General features: G+C 41.2%; 1 protein-coding gene across 10 annotated transcripts in view; it reads right to left on the reverse strand.

Moving 5' to 3' along the window:
* The window catches only part of ABLIM2 (actin binding LIM protein family member 2), a 918,768-nt gene that overhangs the window by 450,402 nt on the left and 446,651 nt on the right, over positions 1 to 21,715 (reverse strand). For all 10 annotated transcript variants that reach the window (XM_085642477.1, XM_085642474.1, XM_085642469.1 and 7 more), the window contains one exon: positions 1,991 to 2,117. In XM_085642477.1, coding sequence (XP_085498603.1) covers positions 1,991 to 2,117 — 127 coding nt within the window. The remainder of the gene's footprint in view (positions 1 to 1,990; positions 2,118 to 21,715) is intronic.

Raw genomic sequence — 21,715 nt, forward strand, 5'->3', positions numbered from 1 at the left:
GACGTATAAATCAACGTAATTTAAGGCACCTATAATTCAGGCATGCTTATTTAATGTCCTGAAGATGATCCACACATTTGTCTCCTGGATCGAAACGCCGTCGACACCCTAAAACACCTCATACATACACTATGATGTTACTATTTGTCATGTAGAGGTGTTCCTTGCGATTTTTTTCACCTATAACTGTGAATTGTTTCTCCTGAGAACAAACCGTGAGCGTTGCCTGAGCCTTGCTTAAATGTTTCCCAGACTATATGTTTTGTATGTTTCTACGTTTCTGTAGTGGAATGCAGGCTTTTGTCCCACTCTCAGAATATTGTCTTGTACATATCTCCAAGAATTGCTGAAAAATTAAACATTGAACCTCTGTCCGACTGGACACGTTTAACTAATACAGCACTGACTGGGTCTGAATATATCAGTTGTGTTCACCCTTTCCTAGGGACCATTGTTGCTTAGCCCTTAATAAATGTGCTTATTTTATGAACGTCCATACGGAATGTCCTGGAAAACCTCTACCTTATTTGCCAAATACTTTAAGAATTGACCATTAACATACACCAACTAGCAACATTGTTTTCAGAATTCCCTCCAGGGGAACAAACCCCCATAAATGGGTGCTAGGCTTGCTCGCCTTATTTGCTTGACTAGTAATATGTGACATATGGTTCAAATTTGGGGGAATTGTTTTCTGGCTACTCTCTTTTAGAGGAATACCTTTGTCAACATACATCAACATTCCGTCATCTTGCATTTTCATCTTTTGTGTGTGCTTTAACTTCAACTTGAATAGCTCCTTCACAAGTTCCCCTTGCATCACACACTTTCACACTTTCTCACTAATGTAGGACCTTCGTCCTTTTCTTTGTCATTAAACCACTCTTCCCTGAACCTATTACATCAACAACAGGAATCAAACACCCTAACTACTTGTTTCTCTCCTCTTTTCCTCAACCAGAAAAGGAGATCTACAAAGACAGTCAGCCCACAGTCTCCCCCGCCGGAATCTGAATCTCTTCGATGTGACGCTACAATAATAGGGAACTTAATACAGGAAATTTTGGAATATGATGTTTGGCAACATTTTCTTAAAGAATATAAATAAGTGGTTTGCGATCTGTCTTTAAAGTACATTTCTTACCCCACACAAAACTTTAACATTTTTCAAATGCCCAGCAACTTTTTAATCAAAAACTATTTGGAATCACTCGACTATTGCAGTTAATATTCGAGTGGTGATGGTGTTTCACTCACTTTACAATAATCCATGCCTGCTCTGCTGCATTTGTATTATCAATATTTGGGTAACCCAATCTGCCCTTGTGGGCTTGGGTAACAGAAATGATCAGGTAGAGATGCCCACAAGGGATTTCACTTAAAGAGCAATTCTATTCAGTTTCAGCACTACTGTTGGATGCTCTACTCATGACATCAGAAATGATTTATCCTAGAAATATATTCAATAAAGTCAACAAGGGATAAATCTCAACAACATCGGATGTATTTCCTGTATTGTGTATTTATAATCGCAATAAGTAATTAAGGGTTCACACTTGTCTCATGTACAGTGATGATAGAAGTCACATCAAATAATTTGTCCTAATCAACATTGTACTATAACCTATAACCTATGATAACTGTGATGGAAAATGGCTTATACATAGGACCTAGATTTCCACGAACAATGTTCTTTTAACTTTAGCTAGACAGAAAATGGGTTGATGCATCTGCTTTTCTGACCCCATAATTCTGTCCCTCAATTACTTTTATATGTCAGCTCCAACACATATTCCTATTCTGATCAATGAGTCCTGCACTGAATCTGCTGCAGATGCTACTTGAAAGAAGCCACAAACAAGAAGTGATTCTAATTGCAGCCGATGGCTGTTAGTGCAGTGCAATGCTTTTTCATAACATTTCAATGGTAATAAACAGAAGAGCATAATATGAAAACAAAATCTGTTTCAGGTTTTACTGTCCAACTCACTTGCTGATGTATTCTGCATTCAGGAGTGTGTCACAGGCCTTGCATTTAAAACAGCTCAAGTGCCAGTGTTTGTCCAGGGCCACCAAAGACTGCCCATTCTTGATCTCAAGGGCACAGCCGCCACAATCTGAAAGAGATAGAAAACAATTGGAGAACCTGGAGTAGAAAATGTATTGTATTCCACTGTACTTTAGTGTTGGTAGCATGGGAAATTGTCTAAGGGCCCTAGTACTATAGAGCGGAACATCCCCGCTGGGGTTCCAGATCCTGCTGCAGGAACCACAGGGTTTTCACTGGCGGGGACTCAACAGGCTTCGCGAGTAGAAACCCTTGACCTGCCCGGGACCACCTTGAGGGGCGTGTCACACATGGGTAAGCAAATAAAACCAGCTCAAGACCTGTCTCCCTAGCCTGTAGGATGCATGCATCACAATGACATGATCTTTTTCAAAGCAGAGAATCTCTGCTATCACTGCACTATGCAAGATTATCTGCCCTGAGACATGTAACCGGCAGTGACGTAGACCTACAAAGTGTACAAATGCTTATTGATTTAGCTTTGGTACTTGCAAGATGTGCAACAACTATGAACTGGAAGGCCCCCAGGGCCCCTAGGGTGGCAAATGGAAAGCGGAGTTGGGCGGGTTATGGGAGTGCAGTATTGAACAGTGATATAAGGAAACGAAGACGATCAATTCAGAAAGTACATGCATGGGATCATTTATTAGATTCCTACAAAGATTTAGAAAAGATTGATGATTGTGGGAAAGAAAATGGATAAAAATTTCATTTGCAAAATAAATATGTGTCGTATACACACTATAATGGGGACTGGATTTAAGGTAGGGTGGTGGTGTTGGGGGTAAGTTGTATTGTTATGCATGTCTTATTTATAAATGTTAATAAAAATGTGTTTACAAAAAAAAAAAAGGTAATGGGCAGTGGCGTACCAACGGTCACCTGGGCCCTAAAGTGAGCAAAGAATGGGTCTTTACCCATTTATTAGTTGAGCCGATATACGTCAGGTTCAGAATGTTCCTCAGGTCCAGCTGCCGCGGTGCAACAGCACCTTCTGCACCACGGACGGATACGGCCGTGCAATGGGGCAAAGCAATCCTTCCCATATCGCGAGACCTTCAAACCACGGGAGGTATCGTAGGAATGGCATTGATTAATAAAGACATTAAATGTGCTGTAAGATTCTTTGCCGTAGTATTAATACCACAGTTTCCAGCCTCACAGTCTAAAACACCAAGAAAGAGAGAAAGTTCTATTTGTTTTTCGTCATTTGCTGTAATTCACATAATATATTTCTGCACTCTCTACAATTGTTTAAATTAGATCCATACACATAATCAAATATTATAATCAGTGTGCTCTAACAGTATGTTCTGTTTTGCAACATCCACCAACGTTTATTAACTTTTCGGTATTAATGGACCCAGACTGCTGACCGTGGGAGCTCTGGGAAGTGAAGAGGTGCTGACCGAGCTCTCACTGTGTATGTTCAGTCTCTGAAACATGGCGACTTATTTGCAAACACCAATTAACATAGTTGCTTTTAAATAAGATAAATGCACTAAAGCACAATAACTGGGTAGGTGGCATTCCACTCTTATACACAGGTTCGGTGTTGCGCCACCAAAGGAGTACTAAAAACATGGCACATAGACATGCAGTCATCCCATCTTAGTATGTCTAGTCCTGCACCTATCATTGGATAAGCAAACTGCAAGAGTGCATTGAAGTGCAGAAAGCAGCTCCACTGTAGAAATGTCAGAAGTGAAATAGAAAGGTACGCTAAACTTACATACTACATGAGTAACAATTATAGACGTTACTGCATGGGCCTGTGAATGTTGTACCTTGGCAGAGCATGGCTGTGTTTAAATAGCCAATTCTTCTATTTTGGGTTAAGAGCAAGCTAGCCATGTAATTATTGTGTTATTTGATAAAAAGTAAAATTCTAATTAGAGCTTCAGTATAGGTGTCCCGAAATTGATTTCTAGAAGTGCTGTTAAATTCTGCTGTTACGTGGACTTGAGGTGAAATCAGATTAAAACCTCAGTTAGGAACGTCCTGCAGCGGCTTGTAATAAGATTCATTTACAGCCAAAGGAATTGGTAGTAGGTGTGAAATACTTGTATACTTAGTGTTCTGTTTGGACACAGGACATTTTGAGTCACTGGTCCCTGTTGTTGGACTCTATCAACAAGTCAAGAAAACTTTATTAAAGGGACTCATACTGTAAGTAACTGCTTCACTCTATACTTAGCAAGCAGTTCTGTGACGTAAAAAGAATGCTGTCCCACACAAAGATGGGTATAGCCTTCTGTTCGTCAAAGGAGCAACACAGCAGGGGAGGGCTTTTTAAGTCAGTCTGCCAAAGGTCATATGTATACTGTGTTGCAGACGTGCCAGTGCCCCACCCAATGTCTGGTCCCAAGTTGGTCTCGAGCCGGTGTTGCATGCGATTTCCATGGTGTTTGAGGGTGCTTTGTGTGTGTCGGTGGTCCACCATGCTCCCTTAACAGACTGACTTTATAACGGTCAGTCCACTGGTCCAGTCTTCTGCACCCTCACTCTTCCCTGGGGGATTTTGGTAGGAGACGCTTTCAACGCCTCCATTTCCCCAAATTCTCCTTGTTCTTAGTATCCTTTAGTGAGGATTTCTGGGAGAAAAATATTGCCAATTCCAAGATAGCTGCCACACCATTATTGTCTAAGATAGTTTCCCAATTCAACATGGCGGGACCGCTGCATTTGATAGTAATTTCGTGGGTTAAAGAAATAATTAATTTATTTTGCTTTTTGCCTTGCAACGCTCCGCCAGTACTGTTGGTGTGTTTCCATGCTCCTGAACAACTCTAGGTGATTGCTGGTTTAGTCAGTCTCTCAGTTGTTCCAGATCCTGGCCACTCCGAGTTTCCTTCAGGTGTCTCCTGCTCCTTGGATATGTTTAGTTTTTCTTGTTGTCTCCATTCATTTAATCTGGAGCTTTGTTGCCATCTAGGAGGTTTTTTGCTCTCTGGATTTTTCCTCTGTTAGGGGGTCCCCCTTTTAGGCACAATCCGCTTATGTGCTAATAAGTGTCCACATCTATGTGGCTACTGGAAGGGGCTGTCTGTTACTTGTAGCAGACCAAGACTATTAAAATCTGGACTTTCTGACTTACCTGCAGCCTGACATCCAAAGTCAAAGTCAAAGTCAAAGTCAAAATTTGCTTTATTCGGTTAAAATATTAAAACCATCAAAGCACAGGACAGAAAATTCATGATACAGGCAAATGCAATCACAGAAAATAATTAACACAAAAATTAAATAAAATACTGTTTGGCGCAATATACAATAAAAGTATGTTTTTCAAATGATTCATTCATTCAATAATAAAACATTCTGAAAAATCATGTCTCCTAAAAAGGCTCTGTCCACAACAACATATTAAGAGCAGTGCTCATTAGTGGATAACTATATAAGCTGGGCCCTGTTTCTAGCTCTTAAAGCACCCACAATAAAGCAAGCAACCCCGAAACAAGTCAAAGGAGAGTCCAACATTTGTAAATAAGTCAGTGCAGGCCTTGCTTGCTTAAATTGACAATTCTTCAAGATCGGCAGAATATATTTTTTTCGCTGAGAAGAGTAAAATTTACAGAAAAATAACATATGCAACAAATTTTGTTCAGAAATGTTGTCACAAGGACAGGGCCCCAAAGTTCCCTCTTTAAAAAATCCTTTTGGGTATGCCAAGAACCAAGGGAGCAAACCATGCTTAAACCGTATTAGCAAAAACATGTGGAAAGGTTTGTTAATGAAGGTTAAATAGGGCTGAATCTCACTCCCTGAACTTAACATAACAAACCTCCTAACTGACGGTTTCCCCAGTTCCTCGCCTTCCCTTGACAACATTGCTCTGGACAGAAACTGAAGCTTAATGGCCTTAATTTGTTCTTTACTTAGTACACAAGGGCTGGTGAACAATTCCAGACAGCCAAGGGATTTCAAATTGTTTCTAATGTAACATAACCACGGGATAGACAGGGCTTTTTCCAAGGACAGGCAATCTTCGATAATTTGTTGGTTTAGGTTTGGTGGCTGTTGTGCCCAAACCCTCAGCCAACCTAATAGCGGTGCAAAAGCTATTTGATCAGCAACATATCCCATCCCCAAGTCCTCATGAATGTTAAAAATAGGAGCAGAGGGAGGGAGAGACAACAATTTCCGAAAGAAGTTATTTTCGACTACTTGAATACTAGGAGCAGCCTTGTAACCCCAGACCTCGCTTCCGTAAAGTGCCATGGGCAAACACTTTGCGCTGTAAATTTTTAATAGAGCAGGAAGCGGTTTACACCCTATGCGTTTTGCAAAGCCCAGCAATGCGCCAGTAGCTCTGGCTAGATTGTTCTTTTTCTGAGCGCGTTGTGTAACCCAAGATGATCTGTCGTCAAATGCAATCCCCAAATAAGGGAAGGACTGAACTTTGGTTAATATCTGCCCATTACAGAAGAATTTCACCCTTTTTGCTCTCCCCGAGCCAATCGACATAGAGTGGGATTTTTAAAAATTAATTAATAAGTCTAAAGAGACCATAAAATCATAAAAACCATTTAGAAGAGCTTGTAATCCTCTCGCAGTTCTGGCCAATAAAACTGTGTCATCCGCGTATAGCAATGCGGGGATCATTTTGGAGCCGGCTTTCGGAATGTCTTTACTAGTTGCAGTTAAAACCGGACCCAAGTTATTGATGTAAAGCGAGAAAATTAGGGGTGCAAGAATACACCCCTGTCTTACTCCACGCTTTACCTGCCAGGCATCAGTCTGACTTCCGTCTTCACTGTAACGAACAACTGCAGTGGTGTCCTCGTGGATAACAGCCAGGAAAGAAATCAGAACTGTGTCAAGCCCCAGTGTGGCTAGTAAGGCCCATAGTTTTTGTCGATTAACAAGGTCGAAAGCAGTGGACAAATCCATAAAGGCTAGATGGAGGTCCCCCTGCTTAGCGACCGTGTACTTTCCTATGATCAGATGCAAGTTAAGGCATTGACCAACAGTTCCCCTTCCTTGTCTGAACCCATATTGTTGGTCAGAAATTATAGATTGCTCCTCCAACCACAATGTTAAACGGGCAAGAACAACTTTACCCATAACTTTCACGGCGGAGTCCAGGAGAGAAATGGGCCGGTAGCAAGCCGGGTCTTCTCTTGAACCCTTTTTAAAAAGAGGGACAATAACAGCTTTGCCCCATGATCTTGGAGCTCCGGCCTCAGAGGCAGCGTTAAAAACGCGAGTTAAACTTTCGCCCAAAACCCTGGGTCAGCCTTATAAAGGTCCGCAGGCACTCCGTCCGGTCCTGGGGCTTTGCCTAATGCCATTGCCTCAATGGCCACTAGGACTTCCTCCTTCTTAAAAAGGATTCTTGAGGCTAATGTGTGGTCTGCGTAATTTACTGGGTTAACATCCTGTATCTCCGAATATAGGCCACTAAAATGGGCCACCCATTTATTAGGCGGGATAAAACATTCTTTAATAGTGTTCTCCTGCTCGTTAAAAAGGGGGCTATTTATCACCTTCCAAAACTGGCTGCTATTTTTCTGAGTGCTTGCATCTGATAAATCGTCCCATGCCTTGTTTTTTAGCTCACTTTTCCTGGCCTTAATCGCTTTTTTATAGTTTCTTCTAGCCTCAGTTAACTTACTTGGGTTATTGCCAGGTTCTTTAAGAGCCGATAAAAGGGCAGAGTGAGCACTAGCACAGGCCTGGTCAAACCAGTTTTTGAATTTCTTGGGCTTAGGTTTCCCATGAGTGGTGAGGTTCCCTGTAACATGTTTAGTAATTCTGTCAAAAGCGCCCAGAATAACCAACGGTTGAGCCGATGGCAAAAAACACAAGCTAAAGTCCTCTTTTTTACGTTCATATAACTTAACAAGGAAGTCGGCCGGGTTAATAACTTCCCATCTCAGTCGTCTTCCCTGACTGGTAGACTCAAGATTTGTGTTAGAAATCAAAGGCAGGAGAATATCTTTCCTCAGTGCCTTGACTTTAATTTCCAGCGTGAGTGGGTTGTGATCACTTAGAGCATTATGCGTGACTCGAAAAGTACCCAATAGGTTCACCATTATGCGTGGTACAAAAATATAGTCAATTGTGCTACAATGGCCTTGACCTGAAAACGTGTGAACCGGGACCAACAACTCTTGAACAGGCATATGAAGGTAAAAGGACGATACCATATTCTCTAAGAAATTCCCACCCTTAGAGTGTTCAAAATGGATAGCCTCTTGTAAGCATGAGTCATGATAATTATTTACAAAACAGTTAAGATTACATACATGAATGTTAAAATCGCCAAAAAGTAAAAGAAAATAAGGTTTAACATTAATTGCATCATACTCATCCAGAAAACTGAACAGTGCTTTGAGATGCTCTAACTCATCCGACCTTGTAAATGAGTTTTAAAGTTAACCACCAAGAATGGTGGTAAATTAACACAATCCATTTTCACCGCTAAAATATGAGGAGAATTGGTTACTATCAGCTCAGTGCTATATAATAACTTTAAGCTAAATAATAACAAAAGACCCCCTCGTGGTCTCCCCATAACAGAGGGCATGGCGTATTTGATGAAAGATTGGTACCCATCCAGGTAATAAGGATCAGTAGCCTCCCATGTTTCTTGTAAAGCGATTATATGATGAGTAGAGACGAAAGCCCTCCAATTTTGATCACCACGTTTAGAGCGAAGACCAGCAATATTCCATGATAAAGCAGAAATTGAATCAATTGCTGGAAATTCCGTTACACCCGCTTGTTCGCTAACTAAACAATTGGCCGATTCGAGTGAAGGGGGTAATGTCTCAACCTCTACTCCATAAGAAGGCAATTCGACACCCAAATTTTCAGAGTTAAGAGTGGGAGTTGTACCTCTCTTTACTACGGAGACTACCTCGGAACATCTCTGTGTGACACCAATGGCAACCTCTGTCTGTAAAGATGAGTTGATAACTGTCGGAGCGGTGAAAATAACGTTGTAATCCGCAGCAGATGACCTAGCAGATAAAAGCCCAAAAGCGTTAGAGGGAACTGTACTGAAAATCTCATTGTGTATGTAGACTCCATTAACCCTAAGTCAATCGTTTGTGTCTAAGGTACTAAGGGCTTCAAATCTGTTTTTTAAAACCAGTGGGTTACTTACAGGAACTTGCAGAAAAGGGCGCTCTCTCTGTATAACCTGACCTAGGGAAGGTGGAGGGTAAAAAAAGCCCAATGGAAGAACGTTGATGTGGTTCTGTTGAATTCTCAAAGACCCTGCTTGTCTTAAAATGTGATCAACTATGTCAGGGGAACTAAAATTCACAACAACGCAATCACCCCTCAAAGTCTTGTTGGTTTTCCCCACCCACGGAACCCTTCTCACCATTTTAAAGCTATCAAAGAGATGACTCCCCAGCACTGTCTTCCCAGTCAAAAAGTGAAGGGTTTTATTTTTCAGGGAAGACCAGTGCTCTTCCTTGCCGTCACAAGTCTTCGGGACGTTAGCCAAGATGATCGTATATGGGCATGCCTCTGGTGGCAAGTTTAATGGACGTTCCTTGTGTGTCGACTGTCCCTGTGCTGGTCGACTATCAGTAGTATCCCTCTGCCCTGGTCTAACACCGCTAATGCACCGTACAGGTGGTGAGGGGATTGTAGGGCCTGCCACAGAACTTGCCATACAATTGACCATGTCCGACACTCTAGAGGTGACTTCACCCAAGGGAGATAAATCAGAAGGAGTGGGCCTTGACACCTGAGCGCGTTGACCAGCGATGTGGCGTTCGATAAGAGTGAGTCTATTGTCAATCTCGCTAAGTCTATCCAAGACTGGCAAAATAAACTTACTCAAACTCTCATCCAATCGTTTAATCAAGTCAGCTGACATGTCTTTCATGGTGGCGGTGCTCCCTTGAGCAATGGACTCAATAAACCCGTTTCCTAAATGAGTGGTAGCCTCAACCGTCAAGCTACCTATCGGATGAATCAACCCCTCACCAGGATCTTTGTTTCTGGGTTGCTTAGCGTTTTGGCAGTTTCCAGTAGGGGCACGAATAGCTTTTCTCTTGCCCTTGGGTATTTTAACAGGGACAACAGAGGGGGGCTTTGATTGCCTAGAACGTAAGACAGGGGGGACAATGAAGGACTAGATACATTCAACGAAAGTTGGTCGCTAGAATGACCAAACTCTAAAACAGACCCAGCAGAAATAGAATAAGGTGCCTGGGAGGGTGCAGATATCAGAAGCTGGGTAAGGGGCTCTAAAGACAACCTTTTCTCAACAATCTCAATTTCTTTAGAGACAGCATGTTCAGCTTTTTTTAAGAAGCCATCTAAAGTCCCTGATCCCGCCACAGATGAGCCCCTACTGTGGTTTTTTGCCATAGCTAGTACTAAGCCAAGTCTCTTGGGGCAGTTATGACCACAGTTAACACGACATATCAAACAATTGTTAACCTAACCTTACAACAGGCTTTATACAGCGACAGCAACAGATAGTCCCCAAATGCAGTGGAAGCTGGTTAAGGGGGTGGCCCAGCCCAGCCCTGTCCAGCCCCGGACGGCCACAGACGGCCCACCCTTTGCCCGGGCTTAGCCCGGCGCCGCCCGCCCGCGTCCCGCGACGCGGAGGAAGTGCCGGGTCTTTAAGCGCCTCCTGGCGCGGGAAACGCTGACGGCAGGACTCTCCCCCTCTCTGGCTGCTGGGAGTTGTAGTTAAGGCAGTATCGTCCCCGCTCAGCGGCCGCTGTTGTTAAAGGCGGCGGCGGGGGACAGGGAGGTCAGCAGGGCGAAGCGCACAGGGCACAGGGTGCACCAGGTAAGGCCAGCAACAGGAGTAGCAGCGCACCGTAGGTCAAGACAAGAGCAACCCGCTCTGTCGAGGAAGTGCCGGGTCTTTAAGCGCCTCCTGGCGCGGGAAACGCTGACGGCAGGACTCTCCCCCTCTCGGGCTGCTGGGAGTTGTAGTTAAGGCAGTATCGTCCCCGCTCAGCGGCCGCTGTTGTTAAAGGCGGCGGCGGGGGACAGGGAGGTCAGCAGGGCGGAGCGCACAGGGCACAGGGTGCACCAGGTAAGGCCAGCAACAGGAGTAGCAGCGCACCGTAGGTCAAGACAAGAGCAACCCTTGTTAGGCAGCAGCCCTGACATAGTGTACCACTCTCTAATGGGGTATAATAGATAGCAGATAAGTATGAAGGAGTCCTCTTTGATAAGAGGAAGGCTGTTGCTGATTAGAATAGGTGGCCTCAGCGTTGGGGTTAGGCCATCCAAACAGGTGAGTAACCTGTGTCGACATTTTGAAAAATGCAGGAACATTGCTTCTTATAATGGCTTCAACCAGAAAATTGATGTGGGAATTTCAGAGGCATGGGTATGAGTCACTACCAAATACTGGTTGGCTACCTCTCTAATTTAGGGTTCGAACCACGTGGAAATCAGAATACTACTGGGACCTGTGAAGACAAGAAGAAACTACATATGGAGGAACATGGATTGGTTCTGAAGTAGCTAATCTCTCAGACTCCTGGGCTTGGGGAGAGTAATCCCTTATATATTCAGTACAAATGGTTGTAGCTCTTGGCGAGGCTAGGTTCTCCCGTCAAGAGGAGAAACCAAGATGACGAAGCATGCCACCATTGGTGGTGATGGGATTTCGACCTAAAGGAGGGACTCCCCCGTAAGCATATAGAAACAATCTCAGTCTTGTGTCTCTTCTTAGTGTTCCCATCTAGACCTGAGGATTTATTGTATTTGTATACCTTTATTTGCAACATGATGTTGCTACTGAGCTCAGCGTTTAGTAAAATTAAGTCTGTTAATGCAACTCTCCTTTTCTTCTTGTTCGTTTTTCCATCCAGGTGCGAGGCTAATGCGGGACGTTCTTTGCAGTGAGGTGGAAGTAGGAGGATCTGGGAGCGGGAAAGACAGAGCCCTGGAAGCTGGGAAAAATGTAAGTGGCAGGCGAAGAGGCTAAGCAAAGGGGAGGAGTGTGGACTGTCTTAAAATAAGACTGCTTTAGAACGTTCATAAAGGTCAAATTCTAATTGTTTGTGACAAGGAACAGGTGTAGATAATTAAGTTGATGAGGCTGCCCTCTAGAAGGTGCTTTAGAATGTTCACGAAGGTCACGGTCTAATTACTTATAGCAAGCAACAGGTGCAGATGATTAATTTGATAAGGCTGTTTTCTAGAAGGTGTTTTAGAATGTTCACAAATGTAGCATTCTAATCAGTTATAGCAAGGAACAGATGCAGGGGATTAATTTGATGAGAGCTGTCTTCCGGAAGGTTCACGTTGAGGTCCTCTATGGCAGTTCCTTGATGCTTATTCTGGTGGAGTTTCTGGATATTTCCGTGGTGTGTGAAACCTGACCTTCTTATATGCATAGTAAAACATTTGTAGAAGCTATTAAGACTTTTTAAACAAACTGGAGAACACCAGCTTCAGCTAGCCATTACCAACAGGCTGTAACATGGTCCAAAGTCAAGGTACAAGACGTTTGTTCATTCATTAGTGCTGGGAGGAATGATATGAGTCATGCTGGTATATTGTGATAGTCAAGAGAGGTGAGCTGTGGCAGGAATCCTGACAGAAGCTATGTGACTGGGAATAAGAAATAAGAATGCAGGAGCATGGGGAGAGTTTGTGCTGTGAACACTGTAGTGTCTTCTGAATTAGAAAGGATGGAACCCCTTTGGCTCCTGATAGACTCCGTAGAACTGTAACATAAGTGTTAGATCAGAATGCATGGATGACTGGTTTAGAATGGTGAGTTTGTAGTTACACACAGATGAATAAAAATGTGTAATACTAAGCTCCGTGTGTGGTGTAGTCATTGTCGGGTACCCAATCTGTGGAAGACGCTACAACTGGCAACAAGTTAGGGGATAAGTAACCTGAGATCAACAGTGCTCTCCCTGAGAGTTTGTTGTGGTTAAGCAAACTGCTTGTGTGTGCCACGTGTTTTGGTTTTGAAGTACGGGACCAGCGCTTAATGCATGTGGAGTCAAAGCACAACTCCAGCCGCTGTAAAGAAGTTGAAAACAACAAAAGCATTGCAAAGAAATCTACATATTGGTGACCGAGAACCTGCTGGTCAGACAGCATATAAATGTACCACACTGCTACACAAGATACAGCCATACGTAACCTTAACATTGAAGGTCGATACAACCAGGTTTTCAAAGAGCAGCAAGATAACACTGCAATCAGAACCACTGCAAGGTAAAGATCAACCAGGTGTCAGACAGTGCATAGAGATACCAAATAATAAAACAGTTATCTACTCACCAAAACCAGAGTAAAGTGAGCCTGTATGATCTCAGCAACAGGCACTGCAACCCTGATGAAGCACAGGGGTTGTGTTTGACAAGTGTGCAACAATCACCACAGTTTACAATATCTTTGGAATAGTGCAACGCTGCTTTTTCGAATGGAGGCAAAAACCAGGGCCGTCTTCCCAAAAGTCATCAAGAATGAGCCAGAGGCAGCACATCTCAAGGCCTTAGAGATGGCTCGCCTGAACAGGTTGAAGAAGAACCGCCAAGGAAGTCAGAGAGACCACATCCCTCAATGTCAGCCACTACCAGAAATAGCTACAATGCTGCCCCTATCCTGAAACCACCACCACAGTTCAATACCGCCAAGTAGCTGGCTATTGGCAATATATGAACTGCTCGGCTAAAGACATTTGATGATTTCGTTGATGTACTTGAAGAGACTGTTAACAAAAATGTGTAAAGTATCTCACAAATCTTGCTGGAGATGCTATAAAAGAAGTCATAAAGAAAATGCAGTGATCTGATGAAGAAGTCACATATCGTCAGATTAAAGAAGTATTGAAAGTTTAATCCAATGACCAATGTTGATTACGAATGATACATCTTCAACCCAGAATGTCAGAATGTTGGGGGGAATCATAGATGAATTTGTGCAGAGTCTTGAAACACTCATCAGTTCAATTAATTTAATGATGAAGAAGCTATGTGTCTGAGAGTTATTGACGGATGCTTGTCAGATTCATTCAGAAGACGAATGCTGAGAGAAGCCCCTAGGGGTTTATTTACAAGCCCATTGCGCCGCCACTGTGTTACTTTAAAAATGGAAAAAGTGACGTACCTGGGGCACAAGTGACTTTTAAATAAGTCCCTTAGTCTGGAGTGAGTGTAAATGGCTGTGAGAGACAAGCTACTGACATGGAGGCCAGAGATGCCCAGAATTAATTCTGTAATGAGTGTGAAATGTAAGCCAATACAAAAGACTAAAGGACACAAAGTGATGTATAGATGTAAAAAGAAGTTGTGTTTTAGATGTGGATTTTTGTTTCCACTTGAAGGTATTTGTCCTCTTTTGGAGAGATACATAAAGGCTTTGGGAAGGAGAAGCATTTTGTGATGGTTCACAAAGAGAAGGAACAAGTAAGTGTGTCAAGGCGCAAATACAAAATAGCCGCCAGAACGTTCCAGCAGCAACGTTCAACGTACACCTACAAAGCCAAGTGGCAACATCAGTTAACACAAATCGATACTGAACGGTGTAGATCATCATCTAAATCAGCGTCAAACAGTTCTTCTATATCAGTATCAAGTGGAATTGAAGAAAATTATTGTGACATGTTGATGTTTACCCAAGAAGAGCGCATGCATGTTTGTTTGGCACTTGTAAGAAAAGTGTCAGTCTAAGAAAGATCAACATGCCAAAATACCAAAGTCATTCAAGCATTGTCCGAAGATTATACTGAAAATAAATGGCTGTTTGATACCTTCATTATCAACAGTGGTGCATCGATAAACATTATATCTGAGGAGAAATACAATATATTATCTCCATTGCCTCAATTTACGCCATCGAAAAACAAAGTGTGCATATGGGCTGCATCAATGTCCTTAAAAAGTCAAGGTTCATTTGTAGCTGCAATGAAATATAAGAAAATGAAGGTGCAATCACTCCTCCATGTGCTTCAAGGCATGACATCAAGTGCCTTTCTACTCATTTTCAGCACAGCCGCTGATATGGGACTGTTTTCTGTGGATTACAACATGAATGCTCACCATGAAATAGTCTGTTGCCTTTGTTATTTCATGGTTTGGGAAAGCTTAAGGTTATGAAAGCAAAGTTGAATATTAATGAGGATGTCCATCCTGTTGCTCAGAAACATAGTCAAATTGCTTTTCATCTGCAAAAAGCATTTTAATCATTACTTAAGCATGATATTATCGAGCGTTCTATTGGTCCAATCCACAATGTTTCTCCCATAGCAGTGGTGCCTAAAAAAAGACAGTGAAGGATCTGTATGTATATGTGTTGACATGTGACGTGTCAGGAAAACAAAGAAATTGAACGAGAACAACATCCAGGTCCACACATTGCTGACATGATAATGTGGCTAAAATGGTGCAAGGGTCTTCTCTCGCCTTGAATTAAATAAAGATTATCATCAGTTGAAACTCTAAGAATATTGCAGGTCCATTACAACCTTTTCTACACATGTTGGTCTGTTTCGATACAAAAGACTAAGTTTTGGTGTGCCATCAGCTGCAGAATTGTTTCAAGAAGTCATTCGACGTATCATACAGGCTATCATGAAGGCATTCAATTACAGCAATGAAATATTATTTTTTGGAGTTGCACAAAAATAACACGATAAAGCTATGACACAAGTATGTTGTTTACTTGCCGGAGCAGGTTTGACTTTGAATGCAGATAATTGTGAGTTCCAAAAGGCAAAGCTAAAATTCTTTGGCCATATCTTTTCTGATGGGGGTATGACATCAGATTCCGCTAAAGTACAAGCGCTGTCAAATGCTGATCCCCTACAAGATGTTTCTAAAGTGCGTTCAGTTCTTGGCATGGCCAGTTACTGTTCCAGATACATACAAGAATTTGCTCCTGTAAGTGCTTTGTTGAGAGACTTGATGAAAAGAATGTTTCATTTTATTAGTCACATGTATGTGAGAAACATTTTAAGAAAATCAAACAAGCCATTGAGACTGCTACTGATATGGCATACTTCCATACAAAGCTTCATACAGAGGTCGTTATTGATGCTAGCCCAGTCGGATGAAGCATATTGTTGCATTTGCAAGTAGAAGTTTGTCCCAAAAAGAACGTGCTTACTCACAACAAGAAAAAGAAAGTTTAGCCATGTTATGGGCTTGTGAACACTTCCATGTCTTTCTATACGGAAAGCCTTATATGCTGGTAACTGATCATCAAGCTTTGCTGACTTTATTTGGCAATCCAAAGGCCAATATGCCTCCTTGCATTGAACAAAGGGGACTAGAGTTACAAGCATATAATTATATCACTTTGTAACGTTAAGAGAAGAATTAGAACCCTGCTGACTACTTTTCCAGAGTTCCTATAAAAGGTCACAGTACTCCATCTAAGACGGCTGAGGCCTATATGAACTTCATTGTAAAATCAAACAAACCAGCTGCCAATTTATTAGCTATAGAAAATAATTGAAGTGGCAAATGAAGGACATCGTTGAATCGTTGCCACAAAACGGACACTCCAAGTCCAAGTCTGGTTTCCTTATCTTGATGACAGGGTTGCAAGGGAATTACAGAGCTGTCATCTATGGAATTGCCTTTCTACAAAAAATATTCACCACATCTTGAACATGTCAGAACTCCAAAAGCATGCATGGGAGAGAATAGCCAAGGACATTTTTGGTCAACTCGACAATGGACATCATCCGCTGGTGATTATGGATGAATACTCATGATTTCCATTAATTGAAGAACTTTAATCTATTACTCAATAGAAAGTCATTGAAAAACTAGATGGCAACTTTTCGACATGGGGGTGCTCCAGCCATAGTGCAGTCTTACAATGGCCTGCCTTTCTACAATCAAGAGTTTAAAGATTTCTTGGAGCAATTGAATATAAAGCATCAGAAGAGCCCCCTTTGTGGACACAGGCCAACGGACTTGTTGAGTGTTTTATGAGTACGCTAAAGAAAGCACTGCAGTATGCTATTCTTGAGAAGCTCGATTTGAAAACTGTGTTGAATTCTAGCTTGATAGCTTACCGCTCAACAACCCACTCAACTGCAGGTGAAAGTCCTTCTACATTGTTGTTTGGGAGAGCAATGAACACCAAGTTACCTCAATGTACTTATCAGAGAAAGAAAGATGAGACAGCGACTCATGAGAAGAACTTGGCTAACAAACAAAAGATGAAAGGGTATGCTGACAAAAGACGACATGTGAAAGACATTGTTTTTGAGATAGGAGATCCCAATCTCGCACGACAAATGCGAAGAAGAAAACCTGATGCTCCATTTGATGCACAACCTTTTCAAGTGGTGTACACTAAAAGACACATGGTAACTGCCCAGGGCCCTGTGAAGTCTATTACTGGAGACTCTTCTCATTTCAGGCACCTAACTAATCATTCATCAGATCTAACTGTTGAAGGAGAGACTGGGTCTCTAACATTAGTGACAGCTGTTGCTTTTACACTGTTTACACAGATTCTGGACAGTGGTGGTGACAGTTCCCACTTTCCCAAAACAAGATCAGGTCAAACAATTAAATCGCCAAAAAGATTGATTGATTAGAGAGATTAAATTGTACATGTTTAGATGTGTCTCCTTTGTAAAATAAAATGGTCTTTTTTTAACAGAGGGGGAGATGTAATGTCAAATTAGAAATTATGGAACCCTTTTGGCTCCTGATAGACTCCATAGAACTGCTACGTAAGTGTTAGAGCGGAATGCAATTATGACTGGTTAAGAATGTTGAGCTCGCTGTTACACGCAGACGAATAAAGACATATAATATTAAGCTCTGTATGTGACATAGTCATTGGCAGGTACCTAGGCTGGGTAGGACGCTACAAACGCTTTTGAAACTAAGGTGGTTCAAGCTGACACTGTGGTGAACACTAGTCTTAAAGACTTGCCCATGGTACTTCAGTAAACAGGTAGACCGGTGTGGAGAGGAGGGCAGCAAGAAAAAAGTCAACAGGTAATAGGGAGGAAGCCGGGCTATTCGAACCAGACAGGCCCAGAAGTAAACTCCCTAGGTAGGTGGTGAAATGTAGTTTTCCCTCCTCCACACAGTCCAAACAGAGATTATTGAGGACCTAAAATTGCAACACTGTCTGAAAAAATGGACAATTTAGACTGTGTATCAAGTAGAAAAGTGTAAGTGTAATAGTAGGTAGAGAATGTGTGTTGCGCATGGCATAGGTATTTTGATTCTATTTTGTAATTTTTCCCTTGGACCAATTTTGCACCGATCAGGAGTTTCCCATAACTATAAGAATGTAAAAAAAGACAATAAAAGTATCTAAGAACTGCATATAGTGTCTTTGTAAAACGCAATAGGATGCACATTTGCAAAATCTCGAAGAAAAGATACATGAAATAAGTGAGCAAACATGAAAAATTATTTGTAAATCAGTACTATCAACTTTAGCTAAATGATAATACTTATAGCAAATTTATAAATTAAGTATACTTGAGGAATGATTGATACATTATGATGGGACCTGAATATCCAGAGGGTTGAAATCATTGCTCAACTAAGTACTGGACCAGACAATGGTCTAACCCTGATTTGGTGTCATACAGAATGGCCTTGAAGGAGCTTATTGCTCTTGACAAGAACTTGTCTCAAGGCGGTAAAAGAGCTCTGCCTAATTTTACATCTGTCTGATATGTCAGAAAACCTGAGTAGAAATGTGAGCATTCAGATTAAGAGTTTATACTGGGATCACATCCTTTCGGAAGCCAGGTGCGAACCACATCTGGAGGTTTGATAGATACGTTTCTAGCCCACAAGTGTACACTAAAATATGAAACATTTTTTAACAGGATCATCCCCCATCCAGCTAAAACTTTATATTTCTGCTTCAGAATTGGTGCCCTTCCTCTAAACACACTGGCTGCTAAATGAAAGGAGAATAAAGGTGATTCAGGGGAATGTCCCTTCTGCCCGTCAGTTATGCGAAACTGAGGCCCACTTATTATTTTTCTGCCCTAAGTACATTTTACCCCTTACTAAAAGGATCATTTCTATCTGCCCTCATTTGGGTGTCGCGCACTGTGTGGAGGCGCAGTGTATTCTTAGATAGGACACATATGACGCAATAGTCTTTGTGCTATCTAGATTTTTAAACTGGGCCTGGTAGATAAGCATCAGAAGTTATTATTAGTATGTTTCTTTTCTGTCTAAACCTACCCTCAAGGAGTTGAGGTGATAACAATGTGATGTTCTAGACCTTAGTGGTATTAATATTCTATCACCTAGACATTTGCAGGCTGGACACGGGTGCTTTATTTATCTGTGTTCTTTAGTTCTACATTGTTGGACAAAGCACGTGTCACTTTATTATGTTCTTATGTCTTTCTAAATTTGGGATTATTTTAGTGTAGTTTGAATTTTCAAAGGTCTATCTTGTCTAAGGAATTCCTTTGACTATTATGACTTCTCCTCAGTCACTTGGAATTTTCATATTGCTGTTCTATCATAAGTGAGATGTCTAGGTATTTTTCCCTGCAGGATAAAGCATGAGGAAGTTTCATATGCACTTCATGTTTTTGTACAAAATGGACTTTTAACGTGGCTCTGAAAACCTAAATGTCTATTTTGAGTAAAGAAATTGTTACATTTTTTACTTGCTTTTTTAATACTGATGCTGAACCCAAGTGAGTGCCTCTAATATTTTTTATTGTATGAACATAGCATGAGCATCTTTAGTAGTATTTTATGTTTATGTAAACAATGGCGCATTAATGTGGCACTGAAATCTCAGATGTCTATTGTGCTTGAGGAAATCTCTAGAATTTTTTTGTCAGGATATGTCTAGCCAATCGATTATTTACTGTATGCTGCTCGTCTTGTATATAATTAAAACAGTGTTGTGATTTTACTATGGTGTAATTGAGATCATTTATCAAATGTGATGTTAAATGTACTTTTATGGTTATATTTTTGTAATCGACAAATAGTTACTACAACTGGGACTGAAACATTCAAGTAGAATCAACATTACAATTATCCCAGGTTTCAAAGATTTTCAGTGGCAATGGGTGAATGGAGTGCATACGCAGAAGTAACATTTAAGCAATATCAAAGGAAAGGACTAATCTCCTATGCTTTTTATCTTGCATGTATAAAATATTTGTAGAATACATTTTGGTAGTTGTTTTGGGGCAACATTGAAGGTTTATATACACTTACCACATGAGATATGAATATTCTGGTGCTCATGGGATTAATCACCAGAAAATACCTACATATCACTGTCTATATTTCATTCCATTGTGACAATTTTAAGCATAGTGATGTAATGAGCTTACTCTTACCCCTTTTAGCTTTAAATACAGTTTCTTCCAAGCTTAATCAAGAGAACTTGCTCAATTCATCTAAATATAATCCTGGGTTCTTTACAGTAATTTGTGTCATGGTAGAGAAGTGCTTCTGAAAAGCGGGAACCACAATTTGCAATAGTCCTACAGTGTTGCATGGTGCACTCTTTAAATGGTGAATGATGATGCCTACTTCAAATTTTTGACTTTCACATTGTCATGTATGCACACTCAGTAAGCGATTCCACAATTGATGAAATAGTGTATCATGTAACCTTTGGATATACGAAAGCAATTTGTTTTGTTTTTTCTGAACTGTATTCTCAAATTTGTCAACTGACAAAAAACATTTCTAGGGTTGGGAAGTCATGCATGTCCTTTAGGAGTAGAATAGGACTGAGAACTACTTGAAATTAGCATTATCCTTAAAGAACCTTTCCTGAAGCTATTATTTATTAAGACAGACACTTAACACATCCTTGAGTTCAGGATCCAGTAAACAAATGGCAATCTGATTTAAAGATCTCATAAGCAATTTGGTACGGTCAGTTATATTTTTTAATGAAATGTGCTATTTTACTAAATTCGTTTCTGTGGTCAAAGCAAGTGGTGTTGGTATGGGAAAAGAAGATGCCATTTTTTTGCAGTGGCTAGAATGTGTTTCGTGTCAACCTTTTCATTAAATTGCTTTGTTAGTGATGTCATTCCTCCAGTATAGTCTTTCTCACTACTGCAGGGTGTTTTGTGTATATGTATCTCAATCTCTATGCGCAAGAACTAGAGTTTGTAAAGTAGCAAGAAATCAATATATTTCAATCAATTTAATGACTGATCCACCCCAAACGTGTCATAGAAATGCTCAAATTCAGTGACTCCTTTTACTGGTGGATGGCCCATAGATTTTTTATTTTAAATGAAGTCCATTTTCCCAAAAGAAAATGGGGTAGTGTTAAAAAAAAACTTTTTAAATGTTTCTTTTTTAAATTCACTAATGGAGAGTGTCATGGACTTTGGAACAACACTGGATACGATCATTATCAACAATGATCCGGTCTCTCTGAGAGCGATTTCTCCCATTGACTGGTCCGACCACCACCTCATTCTGTTCAAGGTTGATGCACTTGTCTTCCACCAACCTATTCGTGATGATAAACCTAAACACTGGACCAGAAATATCAAAGCAATCCCTTTACCTGAACTTGAATCCAGGATTCATGCCTCATCATCGACAGCCGATGACCTCACTACACACTTTAACTAAAAAATGACAGAGTTTCTAGACCAAGTAGCTCCTCTCAAACTCAAACAATTGAGGCGCACCAAATCTAAACCCTGGTTTAACGTGGATCAGAATGAGGAAAGGCGTCAACTCAGAC

The sequence above is a fragment of the Triturus cristatus genome, chromosome 2_2 (genome assembly GCF_964204655.1).
Source record: "Triturus cristatus chromosome 2_2, aTriCri1.1, whole genome shotgun sequence".
In the NCBI taxonomy this organism is placed as follows: Eukaryota; Metazoa; Chordata; class Amphibia; order Caudata; family Salamandridae; genus Triturus; species Triturus cristatus.